At 52.3% G+C, this 14,201-nt stretch overlaps 1 protein-coding gene across 2 annotated transcripts in view; it reads right to left on the bottom strand.

Moving 5' to 3' along the window:
* OGFR (opioid growth factor receptor) overlaps positions 1–13,922 on the bottom strand; it is a 127,662-nt gene extending 113,740 nt beyond the window's left edge. Inside the window, exon 1 of one of the 2 annotated variants that reach the window (XM_086932831.1) lies at positions 13,636–13,922. In XM_086932831.1, coding sequence (XP_086788957.1) covers positions 13,636–13,740 — 105 coding nt within the window. In that variant the 5' untranslated portion in view covers positions 13,741–13,922. The remainder of the gene's footprint in view (positions 1–13,635) is intronic. The other variant, XM_086932830.1, reaches the window with a different exon arrangement.
* Between the last annotated feature and the right edge of the window lie 279 nt (positions 13,923–14,201).

Genomic DNA, 14,201 nt, shown 5'->3' with positions numbered 1-14,201 from the left:
CCCCTCTACTGGTTGTACAAAGGGCTCTTCATTTCCTATGCAGCATTTGTCAAGTGCGCATAAGCCCAAGGGCCCGCCCACCCCTCAAAATCTTAGTAATCACCCGACCATGACCACTGTACTACCTACACCACTGCGTGGAGACCTCCTGTGAGCTGATCTAGCCCATTTGGTGTGTAGTGTGATCACTTGTTTTGTACGGGATATCCTATAAGGCTCCGAGCTCTCACAATAGCACCCAAAAAAACTCCAGACAGAAGTGGTTTGGCTGCACTGATCCCTGGTCGTCGCTCGGACTGCAGCCACGTGCCAGTGCAATCGCTGAAGTCATTGCCCAGCAGCAAATGGGTTGTTGCACTGATGCAAAGGAACCATCAAGAGAGACTTCACTTGGATACACCTGAAGATATTCTAAATTTCTACTGCCCCACCAGACACAGCGCCTAACTTCACCAGTAGTACGAACACACAGGGCTTTAGGCTGCTTGAAAGCAGACATTCAGAACTCAGTTGCTTTCTGCTAAAAAAAAATACGATTGTCTCCCTTTGGGTGAAAACCATTTTACTTGTAAATTACCAATGTTTCCTTAACTTCTGAAACCATTTGAAATAAAAGTCTTATCCTTTACAAAGGCAAATTTGGCATTCAAAATACTGTGAGTTATTCTGGAGTTAATTGTATAAGAGTTCAAAATCTACATGGACATCAAAGAATCCAACTTGACTGTTCGTCCTAGCTAACCCCTAAGAGTCAGAGGCCAACCAGCACTGGGAAAGCCACTAATTATAGGCCCAATTCATATTTTCTTTGGCATTTTTTACCACTCCAAGTTTGCTGCCACTGCATGAAAAGGCGCGCATCCCCACAGGAAGACATCTTTAATTTTTTGTATAACATTTTCACAAAAAGAATTTAAAAAATGGCCTCCAGTATATCTTTACGTGTGTGTAACGGCAACCTTCTTGGATTTTTTTTTTTGTTTACTGATTATTAAAGAGACAATTTAGGACACATTGGTCCACCCATCCCTTGTACGGATGGAGATTACTTTTTAAGCTGATAAGCATTTGTGCGTGGATAAAATTATGTCACTCCGTGAGGGAAGCAGAGGATGAAGAGGGTTGATCTACTGCCACATGCAGTATGTTGTGGTGGACAGAAGCAACATGTAAATGACACTACAACAGATCAATTAATTAAATGGGCTGAGTAAGCTCTTGTATGTATATATCTGTAATCGTGACCGTCCTGCTCTCTGCAGACGCGGTCGCTCCCCCACGCTGCTCCCTGACCTGCCTCGCCTCACTGCTGGGTATCGTCACGCATCTCCGCTGCTTGCTCAGACAGAAATTGACGATTTGTATTGCTCCTTTGCATTGCATTATTATTGCCGTATTGCACTGTGTCTTACTGATTAACCATTTCTGCTGATAGAAGTGCATCTGCTTGCTCCGTGTAAGGCCGCCAGCCATTTTGTTGATGTTGTTGTTGTGTCGCCCTGCCCGGGTCTCCACCCCGCTCCCGCCTTCCCAGCTGACCCTCCCTCCCACTAATAGTACCTGTGCCGCTCTGCTTAGATCGCGCTGTGACCGTCCTGCTCTCTGCAGACGCGGTCGCTCCCCCACGCTGCTCCCTGACCGGCCTCGCCTCACTGCTGGGTATCGTCACGCATCTCCGCTGCTTGCTCAGACAGAAATTGACGATTTGTATTGCTGCTTTGCATTGCATTATTATTGCCGTATTGCACTGTGTCTTACTGATTAACCATTTCTGCTGATAGAAGTGCATCTGCTTGCTCCGTGTAAGGCCGCCGGCCATTTTGTTGTTGTTGTTGTTGTGTCGCCCTGCCCGGGTCTCCACCCCGCTCCCGCCTTCCCAGCTGACCCTCCCTCCCACTAATAGTACCTGCACCGCTCTGCTTAGATCGCGCTGTGACCGTCCTGCTCTCTGCAGACGCGGTCGCTCCCCCACGCTGCTCCCTGACCTGCCTCGCCTCACTGCTGGGTATCGTCACGCATCTCCGCTGCTTGCTCAGACAGAAATTGACGATTTGTATTGCTGCTTTGCATTGCATTATTATTGCCGTATTGCACTGTGTCTTACTGATTAACCATTTCTGCTGATAGAAGTGCATCTGCTTGCTCCGTGTAAGTCCGCCGGCCATTTTGTTGTTGTTGTTGTTGTGTCGCCCTGCCTGGGTCTCCACCCCGCTCCCGCCTTCCCAGCTGACCCTCCCTCCCACTAATAGTACCTGCGCCGCTCTGCTTAGATCGCGCTGTGACCGTCCTGCTCTCTGCAGACGCGGTCGCTCCCCCACGCTGCTCCCTGACCTGCCTTGCCTCTCTGATGGGTATCGTCACACATCTCCGCTGCTTGCTCAGACAGAAATTGACGATTTGTATTGCTGCTTTGCATTGCATTATTATTGCCGTATTGCACTGTGTCTTACTGATTAACCATTTCTGCTGATAGAAGTGCATCTGCTTGTAAGGCCGCCAGCCATTTTGTTGTTGTTGTTGTTGTGTCGCCCTGCCCGGGTCTCCACTCCGCTCCCGCCTTCCCAGCTGACCCTCCCTCGCCCCTCCCCCTCCACTATCCACTTATGACAGATGCTTTTCCGCGCAGCGGTCGCGCCCCATGCGCGCCAAAGGTAAGCCCGTCTACGCCCGTCAGCGCCTGGACCGCGCCCAGCGCCTGTCCCCCTGGTCCCCGCCGCTCCCAACCCACTAGAATCACATATGACGCCGCAACTCTCCTCGTCCTCAACCCCGGACGCACACCACAATGCTGCGAAGCCACCCCAGGACGTACCCACGGCCCATTCGCCTGCCTCTCCTGCAAGTTCAACTGCTTCAGGACCCTCACCAAACCCACTTCCTCCACACACAGATCCGACTCTAACCGCCTGTAGTGCATCCTGCTTAACACCCGCTCGGTCCACAGACACGCAACTGAACTCTGGGACCTACTCGACACTGTGTCACCGAACATCGCCTTCCTTACAGAAACATGGATGAACACATCATCAGCACCCGACATCGCCATAGCCATACTGGATGCTTACAAGATTATCCGAAAAGACCGCACCAACCAAACAGGAGGAGGCATCGCCATCATCCACAGGAACACCATCAAAATCACGACCAGCTCCGACGATAATCTTGCAACCGCCGAACATCTCCACTTTCAGATCCACACCGACCCTAGGACCACACTTAGAGGCACCCTCATCTACAGGCCTCCAGGTACCCGCACTCAATTCAGCGATGACATCACGGACTTCGTCAGCCCACATGCCCTCGCCTCCGAGAACTACATTCTTTTAGGAGACCTCAACTACCACCTTAAAAACAAACACGACAGCAACACCACCACCCTTCTGGACAACCTGGCCAATCTCGGACTCAAACAACTTGTTGACACCCCCACCCATGCAGCCGGACACACGCTCGACCCTATCTTCACCTCCAGCAAGCATATCTCCTTCGATCGCACCACAGCTCTCCACTGGACGGATCACAGCTGTGTTCACTTCAGCTACAAAACAACCCTGAACCACAACCGCCCACAACCTATTCCTCGGAGAAACTGGAACAAAATCACCTCCGACCAACTCCTCACATCACTCAACCAAAACCCTGCCACACTCTCACTGGACCCAAATCAAGCGGCCACCAATCTCAAGCAATGGATCACCCACAGTGCTGACGAATTAGCACCCCTGAAAAAGCACCAGATCAAATCAGCCAGCAAAAAGGCTCCCTGGTTCAATGATGACCATAAAAAATCCAAGAAACTATGCCGCACCCTGGAGAAAACATGGAGAAAAAACCCAACCACCGACAACATGGCCACCCTCAAGGCAGCCACCCGCAAACACCACCAACTGATTCGCTTTGCCAAGAAATCAGCATTCAAGGATCGTCTCGACAACAACGCCCACAACAGCAAGGAACTCTTCAACATCGTCAAAGAATTCACCAACCCGACCGCAGCATCTAACGACATCACTCCCTCCCAAGACCTCTGCGATGCGTTATCCTCCTTCTTCTACAACAAAATTGCCGACATCCACAACAGCTTCGAGAATACTCCCAGCGATCAACCCTCCCAACCCCCCTCAGATCCTACTCCGCCAACTAACAACCTTAGCGCCTGGAACACAATCACCACTGAAGACACCATCCGCCTAATGAACTCAATCCACTCTGGCTCGCCAACCGACCCCTGTCCCCACCACATCTTCAACAAAGCAGACTCCATCATCGCACCCCATCTCCGTGATGTCATCAACTGCTCGTTCAACTCTGCCACCTTTCCAGAAAGCTGGAAACACGCCGAAATCAGCGCCCTTCTGAAGAAACCCACAGCAGACCCCTCTGAACTCAAAAACTACCGACCCATATCCCTCCTCCCTTTCCCGGCCAAAGTCATTGAGAAAGCCGTCAACAGCCAGCTCGCCGCCTTCCTTGAATCCAACAACTCCCTCGATCCATCTCAATCCGGATTTCGAGCCAAACACAGCACCGAAACCGCCCTCATTGCAGCAACTGACGACATCCGAACACTACTGGACAACAGAGAAACAGTGGCCCTCATTTTACTCGACCTCTCCGCTGCTTTCGACACAGTCTGCCACAGCACCCTTATACAACGCCTCAGCAACATCGGCATAAAAGGTAAAGCCTTGGACTGGATCATCTCGTTCCTCGCCGGAAGAACCCAGAGAGTCCGACTCCCCCCATTCAAATCAGAGGCCACCGAAGTCATCTGCGGTGTACCACAAGGATCTTCACTCAGTCCCACCCTCTTCAACGTTTACATGAGTCCCCTCGCTTCCATCGCGCGTCAACACAACCTCAACATCATCTCTTACGCAGACGACACCCAGTTAATCCTTTCTCTCACCAAAGACCCCAACACCGCTAAAACAAATCTTCACGAAGGCATGAAAGAAGTAGCCGAATGGATGATAAAGAGCCGCCTAAAACTCAACTCAGACAAAACGGAGGTGCTCATCCTAGGATCTTCCCCCTCCGCCTGGGACGACTCTTGGTGGCCTTCCGCTCTGGGCACAGCACCAACACCCACTGACCATGCATGTAACCTTGGCTTCATCCTAGACTCCTCTCTCTCGATGTCCAGACAAGTCAACGCAGTCTCATCCTCCTGCTTCAACGTACTTCGCATTCTCAAAAAGATCTTCCGCTGGATCCCCCTCGAGACCAGAAAGACTGTCACCCACGCACTGGTCACGAGTCGACTGGATTATGGTAACACACTATACGCCGGAATCACAGCAAAATTACAGAAAAAACTCCAACGCATCCAAAACGCATCAGCGAGACTCATATTAGACATCCTTCGCCAAGATCACATCACCGGACACCTAAAAGACCTCCACTGGCTTCCCGTCAACAAAAGAATTACTTTCCGCCTTCTCACCCACGCACACAAGGCCCTCTACAATCTAGGACCCGAATGCCTCAACACTCGACTGTCCTTCTACAAACCCACCCGCCAACTAAGATCGTCCAATCAAGCCCTCACCGCAGTCCCGCGCATCCGAAAATCCACCATGGGTGGCAGATCCTTCTCCTTCCTTGCTGCCAAGACCTGGAACTCACTCCCCACTCACCTCCGCCTTACTCAAAACCACATCTCCTTCAGAAAAGAACTTAAAAACCTGGATATTCGACAAATAATGAACCCCTTCCCCTAGCGCCTTGAGACCCTCTGGGTGAGCAGTGCGCTATATAAATGCCTGAACTTGAACTTGAATCTTCTAAGGATTGTTTTGCAAGAAAAAAAGGTCTTCCCTAATGTCAGACATAAAACGGAGGATATTTGCACTTCACTGTTCTCTGCTGCAGCACCCACCAACAGCAGGTACAGACACAGCAGGCAGTAGTTACAACAAAGATTACCCAATTCATCAGTCTCCTATGTCATGGAAAAATGGCCTGACACAATCTTCCAAAAGGATACGGTTGAAGCAAGCAACGAAAATGAAACGGCTGTCTTAGGCTACACATAGTACACAAGAGACCCACGCATGGGCACCAATGGTCCCGCGCACAACTCAACAGGCATTTACACAGCACTCAAGAGACCCCCACAAAGCCACTGAGAGACACCTACACTCACCCATAGGTGGCCTCAACAGACCTTCACTGCCCAAAATCTAGAAAAATTTGCTCACATGCCAATTTGGGAGGGAAAAAGGGGGGGCAAGCACACCGACTACCATTTTGTGTGTGTAAAAGGCCGCTTTATTGAAACAGGTGCACATCACATTTATTAAACTGGCAAACTGCCTTAAAAAACTAAAACCTCTCTTAACATCGAGTTACCTGACCCCTTTTACTCCCCCCACCCCTACGATCCCCACATGATAAAATCTCCCACCCTGCAATATACAAACATATAACTCAATTACATCATAATACTATCCAATTTTATCCCCTACCTCCAAACTCCAAAACCTCCCAAGACCTACAGTCCTATTTGCCTTCTTGCAACTGTAACTAACTACCCTCTAATGTCAACTCCCAAACTGGTTACGCTTTCCCTCTCCCGTTTCCCAACTCCCCAAACTTCACGAGAAAGTACCGAACTCCAGCCAAACTTGGCCAACATCAAAAACAACTCCGCCACCCAGGGAAAGGCGGAGGTTAGGTGATTACACCGCCTCCCCCTTTTCCTGCCCCCCCCCCCACCACCCTTTTTTTGATGCAGAAAATGAGAACGCCAACCGCCGGCCCCCACTCACGGCGCACCCCCAATAAAAGGGCCTCCCTGACCAAGCAACCTGAAACCACGCAGGATTGAAACTCAGCTTACCACCAAATTAGCTATCCCGTGCTTGCCACTTGGCCCCCTTCACAAAAGAATGCTCCGCAATCCAAATCAACACGTCCCGGGCTAAGAAACCATTCCCGACCTGCACGAGCAACAAATGTCAATAACTATGCCCCCCAACATCCCCTCGCGTGTTCAAAAACGCCCTTCGCTGCGCACTTAACGCCGATACCACTGAGGATCATCGGCGCGTAATGTCCCCCCGGCCGCACCCCGATCAATGCGCTTCCGACGCCGCCCCACTCCGAAACCGGCGCGTGCCCTACCGACTGCTATCCACCCCCGCCCTTGCCAGATGCTTCCACCCCGCTAACCACTGTGACCCCGTTGCCCTTCTTCTCATGGGCACCCCATTTACTTGTGTCCAGAAAAACCGCCACATCCGAAAGTCCCCCCAGATGCCAGCCGACAAACGCACGCAATGGCCGGAGGCCTCTGTCCTGCCAGGGCCTGGCCCAACCTCCGACAAAACGTCCACCCGACACGTACCAACCTGCCCGCAAAACCGAGGTGTCCCCCCAGCACCTGAATTTCCGACACTACCCCAATGTGCTTTGCCACCAGTACCTCTAGCAGCCCCAACATCCGCTGCTGCTTGTCTGCCGGCAACCATGCCTCCAGCAAAACCCACGTCCAGCTCAATACCCAAATTTTGACAGCGCCATGCCGGCCCCACTGTCTTTTGAATTTCCAACACTGGCACTTTGTGCCATGCCTCCATCACCTCGAGCCACCTCAACATCTGCCGCTGCTTGCCTGCTGGCAACCGTGCCTCCAGTAAACACCGATACCAGCTCAATACCCAAAATTGACAGCGCCGTGCCTGGCCCCACTGTCTTTTGAAGTTCCAACACTGGCACTTCGTGCCTTGCCTCCATCACCTCGAGACGCCTCAACATCCGCCGCCGCTTGCCGCTCGTCTGCCGGCAACCGTGACTCCAGCAACACCGAGCGCAGCTCAATACCCAAATTTGACAGTGCCATGCCGGCCCCACTGTCTTTTGACTTTCCAACACTGGAACTTTGTGCCTTGCCTCCATCACCTCCAGTAAGCACCGAGACCAGCTCAATACCCAAAATTGACAGCGCCGTGGCTGGCCCCACTTGTCATTTGAAGTTCCAACACTGGCACCTTGTTCCTTGCTTCAATCACCCCTAGCCGCCTCAACATCCGCCGCTGCTTGTCTGCCGGCAAACGTGTCTCCAGCAACACCGAGCCCAGCTCAATACCCAAAATTGACAGCGCCGTGCCTGGCCCCACTGTCTTTTGAATTTCCAACACTGGCACTTTGTGGTTTGGCTCCATCACCTCGAGCCGCCTCAACATCCGTCGCTGCTCGCTTGCCGGCAACCGTGCCTCCAGCAGACCAGCTCATTATCCCAAAATTGACAGCGCCGTGTGTGGCCCCACTGCCTTGTCCGGCGCCAATGGCACCCCAAGGACCTCCGTGATCTCCTGAAACCTGTCCAGCGCCACCTGGCAGTTCGTGGAGTCCGTGGGCCCGCCACGGAAAAAGAGTCATCCAGGTAGGGCTGACCTCCCTAATGACCCGTTCGTTCCGTAAAAAACCATTGCCGGAACCTACGAAACCTTCAAAAAAGCGAAGGACCTTGAGCAGCCCATCGGCAATGCCATATCCACATACCTAATGAACAGACAAAGGGCCAAACAATATTCCCCAGGAACTGGGCCTAGTCAAATACCAAATTAAAAAGTGGTCCTTAGGGAATTATTTTAAAGTTATTTTTACATTTCAACTGTGTCACCATAGTGAACAACATTCCATAACGCTCCAGGGATTATTATCAAATCAAAATGTTGCAGTTTTCATAAGATACCTAAAAGCATATCTTACGTACATCACATCGATGTTAAGCCATATTTCATTCATGTCTGGCGACTCAAATATCCACAGCTACCCAGTGTTAACATGTGCGGTGTTGTTTGACCCTTTTCCGCACACTATATGGTCAATCTTTGCACATTTGCCATATATACATTATTTCTCCCTTATATACCTAATCCCAATACCATGATCAGTAGTCTTGTACATGGAAGAGTGTCATAGCGTCGACGTTTCGGTCTCACACACCGTTATTCTCCGATACCATCGTCAGGACAAGTGTTGCACCATGAATCTATCGTAAAACCACACATGTACAATCAACAACATATTTATGACTAATCCCTTAAGAACATGTACATGTATCGTCTGCCCACACCAAACGGAATGCTCCCAAGCGCATATTTATAATGTCCATGCACCTCTTCCACTCCCAACGTGTCCCGCGTGTACGAACATCAATACACCTTCACAGATTGGTGGAGTCAAACGTAACCCAGGTCTCATACGGCTGTCCAATCAGTGGTGCCGCCCCATACTACTAGGTGAAATGCACACTCCTCTAAAATCCATGTTAGCGCCGCACTACTCACAATCACGACCGGTAACTAAGACCTTAAACGTCTGTTCCTAAAAAGGAACCACAGTCAGTCACCGCAACCACTTGAAATTATACGTAGGATCCTACTGCTGTGTAACCATGCACCAATCCGTATATCTTACCTTCCGCCTTGCTTTTAGCAGAAACTAAAATTGAACACATGCACTCAACAGGACCGATATTCTATCGTGTTATGAGACCTGAAAGACCCCCATGAACGAATCCAACTGTACTTACATCCCCTGTACTTTGCCCGTGCAACCTTGAAAGGAAACATAACGTGACAAAATAAAGTAAGGACCGAGTTCCGTGCATAGCGTTGTACAACCTAACAAACCCCAGCCACGGTAGAAACTTACCGTACGAATGGTTGCCTAAATCAGTCATCCTCTCACTTCGCTCGCTTCAGCAGTCGAGTGCTTCGCTGGCGCGGTGCAGCTACGCTATGGTTGCTCCTGCGATTACGTGACCCAACTGCACAGAAACGTGTCGGCCATAATGGTATGGAGTCTCATGCCTGACTTTGCCTCTAACAAACCGGACACGTGGCTAATAGACCCAATATACCCAATACTTCTCGGCGACAACTTTGGACAACCTTAAAGGCATAGAGTTACTGTTGCCTTTTACCCAGTCAAAGGTCTCTATTCCCACCCGAAATAGAGATCTCTTATGTGGTTACATGACCAAACCTCGCACAGGCGATTAACACAAACTCCTGCACGACCTTGCCAGCCGCATCCTCGGTATACAAGCAACCTACCCACTGCTACCCACTCAAGGGTACTCGTGATCCCCCCAAAAAAACGTTTTTCTGGCCCTTAAAGGCCGCTTGTCGAAAAAGAACACTAACCATAACGACGCGTCCTCCATCTGTAAATCTCGCGATAGCTTATTCTTGTATATATTGGAACTAATGTGTCGGGAAAAGAAATATACCACAACTCCTGTCCAATGTAGGTCAACATCCGACCATAGCTTTGCATAACAATAGGACTCCTCCATTATTCCCATATCTAGACTTAAGATTGTCTCAGCTAACACAACCACCTCGTTCTATCTAAGAGTGACTTAAGCTTACCATTGCCGCATGCGTAAGGACCACCCAATCCTCCCGGCAGACCGATTGTTGCAGGTTGCCAATCTATCTTACCACTACCGGCCGAATACTTTGAGGTTTCCAGAAAGCCTGATGTGGTACTGACGAAATCCTATGCTAGAGATAGTACAAGTGTGATTAACCGTGTAGAAGGAAAAGCATATGACAACGAAATGAATATCCTTGGCCCCAAGGACATAGAAAGCTTGCACGCGAGCATTCCACAATTGTAGCCCCCCATGTCATCAGCAGTGTCTTATAAAAAGGGCAAAGCCCTCATCAAGTCCCCAGCTGATTTGATTGGTAAATGTGCAAAGATTGCATTTGCGGACCACTATTTTATCTTTGATGCCAAGACTAGTCAAGTATTCCTCCGTGCCGTTGCTCCATGGCCGCTGACGATCCCCAAGCCGCTGGGGGCCCTGTGGGTGGAGGGACCGGCGAGCCCGCCTGGGGCCTTCGTAAACCAGCCGCGACGAGACCCTCGCGTACTCCGGGCCTGCTGCAGGAAGCACAGCCCTCCCTTCTCCTTGGTGCCGCCGGGCCGCCCCCAGCCATACCAAGTCTGGAGCCCCACGCCGGCTGTCCCCCTGCCAAAGAAAAAGGTATGGTGGTGTACTGGGACCCTGAAACCGCGTGCCCCCCTCACCCCGCCCCCCTTAGCCCTGCGGCCTCCTCGTACTCTCTCCATATTAACCCCCCTTCCCTTGATCCCCCCTCCCCCGGTGAGCTTCCCCCCTTCTACCCAACCCCTCCACCGGCACCCCATGACTCGAACACCTCTAACCCCTCCCACTCCCTTTCACTGCCCTCTGAGTCTTATCAATGCTGGGGAGAAACACCCCCCCCCGCATTCCCCCCTCACAGCCCCCCGGTTTCCCTCCCCCCACCCGACCACCTGGGACCAACTCCCCCCCAAACCCTTTAACGGCCACCCAGGACCGTCCCACCTTGCGGCCCCCCCTTGCACCCTTCTTGCCAGCCTGCCTACCCCTCTCTGCTTTGCCCGTGGCCCCCTGCCAGGCAGGTGAGGGGCTCTCCTGACTCCCCTTCTGTGGCGGGCCGCCTCCCCTTGTCGACATCCCCGGCCCCTTTTCCCCCTACCCGCCCCATTTCCCTGCACGCTCTCTCTCCCGCCCCCGATCCCGAGGCCTGCACTCCCACCCCTCCCCTCCCGCCCCCTTTCCCGCCCGTTGCACAAAACGCCCGGGAGGCCCCGCTCACTGGCAGAGCCTCCCGGACCTCGCCCGCCACACCAGGGCGGCCGCAACACCCCTACGCATTGCTGCCCGTCCACTGTCTCCTGCCACCCCGCCCTCCCCGCAGACTCCATTCCTAAGGGCGGCGAGGCGCCACTGGCAGCGCGCCTCGTCCGCCCTCCCTGCTTCATTTTTCCCGCACTGCCCGTCACAACCAGGGCCGCGCTCCTGACATCCGCGCAGCCCTGTGAAACCTACCTGGGGACGCGCAAACTTCTGTGACGGCGCGCAGGCGATGGCCGCCGCCGCCACGCCTACGAAGGAACGCCACGCCGGGCGCCCGCATTGCCCAGCAGGCGTAGTGCCACGAGGACTCTCCCCTCGCCATGCCCCCGACTTAAAAGATGAGAAAGATTCTCAAGAAACGCCTGACAAAAAGCTCCTGACTGAAACGTTACCAGCCACCAGGTCTCAGTACCTAAAATCGTGGCTGGGATAAGTCTGGATCGCTATTTATCCTTTGGGGTACAAAATTCCTTTTGGGCTGCTTTTGGGCTATCCCCAGCCAGCCCAACGCGGCAAAATGGCCGCTGCCTTGTTCTCCCCCCTTCCCCCTCCCAAATCTGCCCGGGGGGCAGACCTCGCGGCTCGGCTGCCCCCCAAATCCCCCATTGTCATTATTTTTCCTATCTGAGAAATGTTGATCTCTACAAAAATACACCAATTACATCACTTACCTGACTTTCAAATACTTTAAATATTCATTTTCTTAAACTAAAATCCACATGTACAGAGAACAAGAAAATGTAAACAAGAAATCCAATTTTATATTTAAAAAGATATACTTCACACACTCTTCTCACCTGTTAAGGCATGCTGAGGGAGGGAACTTAATCTGATATGGTACTTACCTTCCTATGGATTCAAAATGGAAACTGGCAACCTACCCATGAGGGGTCTGGCATTAACTTTGCGCCAGGACAGCACGCTTTTTATGGAAAATCGCCACAATTTTAATCAAGCAGGAAAGATCTTCCGCATTTGAATACATGTAACTTTGCAGGTGGCAAGCAACTCTTCTAGAGACTGAAACCACACGATGCATTTCATACTCTGCATTTTATGGCGATGTTTGCAAAATAGGTCACTCCTTTCAACCTCAACATACTATATAGGTGTACATCTGATCCATCTCTCCCTCAGCACTTCTCGACGACCCTAAGTGTGAAAAGCACTTTCCAACGCTAGAATAACAATATCTCCCTCTTGTAGATATCGAGAGGTGTGTGTAGAGTGTCCCCTTAGTAAAAAAAAAACTGCAGTGCCTATACAAGTGAAGAAATCTCACGTGTGCCACTTGGGAAAGATTAAAACAAGGTCACAGCTAGGCATGCATTGATCACTCGCTATGCTATGCAGGGCATCGCGTTGAGTGCATAAACCCTTCGAAGGATCGCTGGAATTTTTCATTGTGGGGAAAAAGTGACTGCCAAAAACACCCTTGATTGCCCGTCATCTTACAGTTTGCACAACATCCCTTCGACCCTCTCCTTCTCTCCTGGGTCAGACCACACTCAAATCAGTATCCAGTCTGTCTAATTGCCACTGGGTCTCCTCTCCAATTCCACCGAGTACCTGTCACACTAGGAACTCTCTACTCGATCTCCCAGCCTCTGCCTTCTGTTACTTTGCACCCCCTCCCCAGCAGGGCCCTTACATCAACCCCGCCTGTCAAACCTCACCCGAGCTTCTCCCCTCCTAGGAATGTCACACGCACCACAGTTCCCCTCTCCTCTCCCAACGCCACCTGTCAGCCCCTCCATTGTCCCCTCTCTTCTGAGACCCCCGCCATCCCCACGGCCCCGCTGGGTCAGATCTCACGCCCTTCTCACGCCCCCACCATCCACTAATATCATCTGCTGCCACCAGCCCCTCTCCCCACCCCCTTCTGCGAGACCCCACGGGCCAGAAGCACCGCCACCCTGTCCCACTTCAAGACACCCCCACCCGCACCCTGCAGCCCCTCTCACCTGGCCCTTCGGCCTCTCCTCGGGCCGCTCCTCTTCCTCCTCCTCCTCTCCCTCGCCCTCCCAGGTGGAGTCATATCTGCAGTGCCAGTGCTTCTCGCCCTGCATGCTCTCGGGAGGGAGGAAAGCACACCCGAGCCGGGGAGGGACGGGCAGACGGGAGCTCGGAGGGGGGATCGCGAGATGAAGGCCCCGAACTGCACCGGAGCCCCGACTGACTGACTGGGGAGGGAAGGGAGGCAGAGATGCGGACTCCGGAAACGAAACCGAAACAGCGAGGGGCGGGCCCTCGCGAGGCTGCGCAGCGGGGAGGGAGGAAGCAGCTGGAGGCGGGAGGGGCCGAGGGCGGGCGGGCGGGCCTGCCTCCGAGGCCGGCGTTGCTATAGTTCCTGTCAGCGATTGTCTCATCGCGCAGCGAGGAGCCAGGGCTGGGGGAGACGTAGATGCAATCCATTGCATTGTTCAGTAGTATAGAGCTTAGTTACTAGGCCCTGTAAGCGTCGGGGCACTAGGCCCCAATGTAGTTAGAGTAAACACCCACACACGATGGTGTTAAAGTTTATTTGCAG

This window comes from Lissotriton vulgaris, chromosome 7, assembly GCF_964263255.1.
Source record: "Lissotriton vulgaris chromosome 7, aLisVul1.2, whole genome shotgun sequence".
Classification (NCBI taxonomy): domain Eukaryota; kingdom Metazoa; phylum Chordata; class Amphibia; order Caudata; family Salamandridae; genus Lissotriton; species Lissotriton vulgaris.
This window is presented reverse-complemented; position numbering and strand designations above follow the sequence as displayed.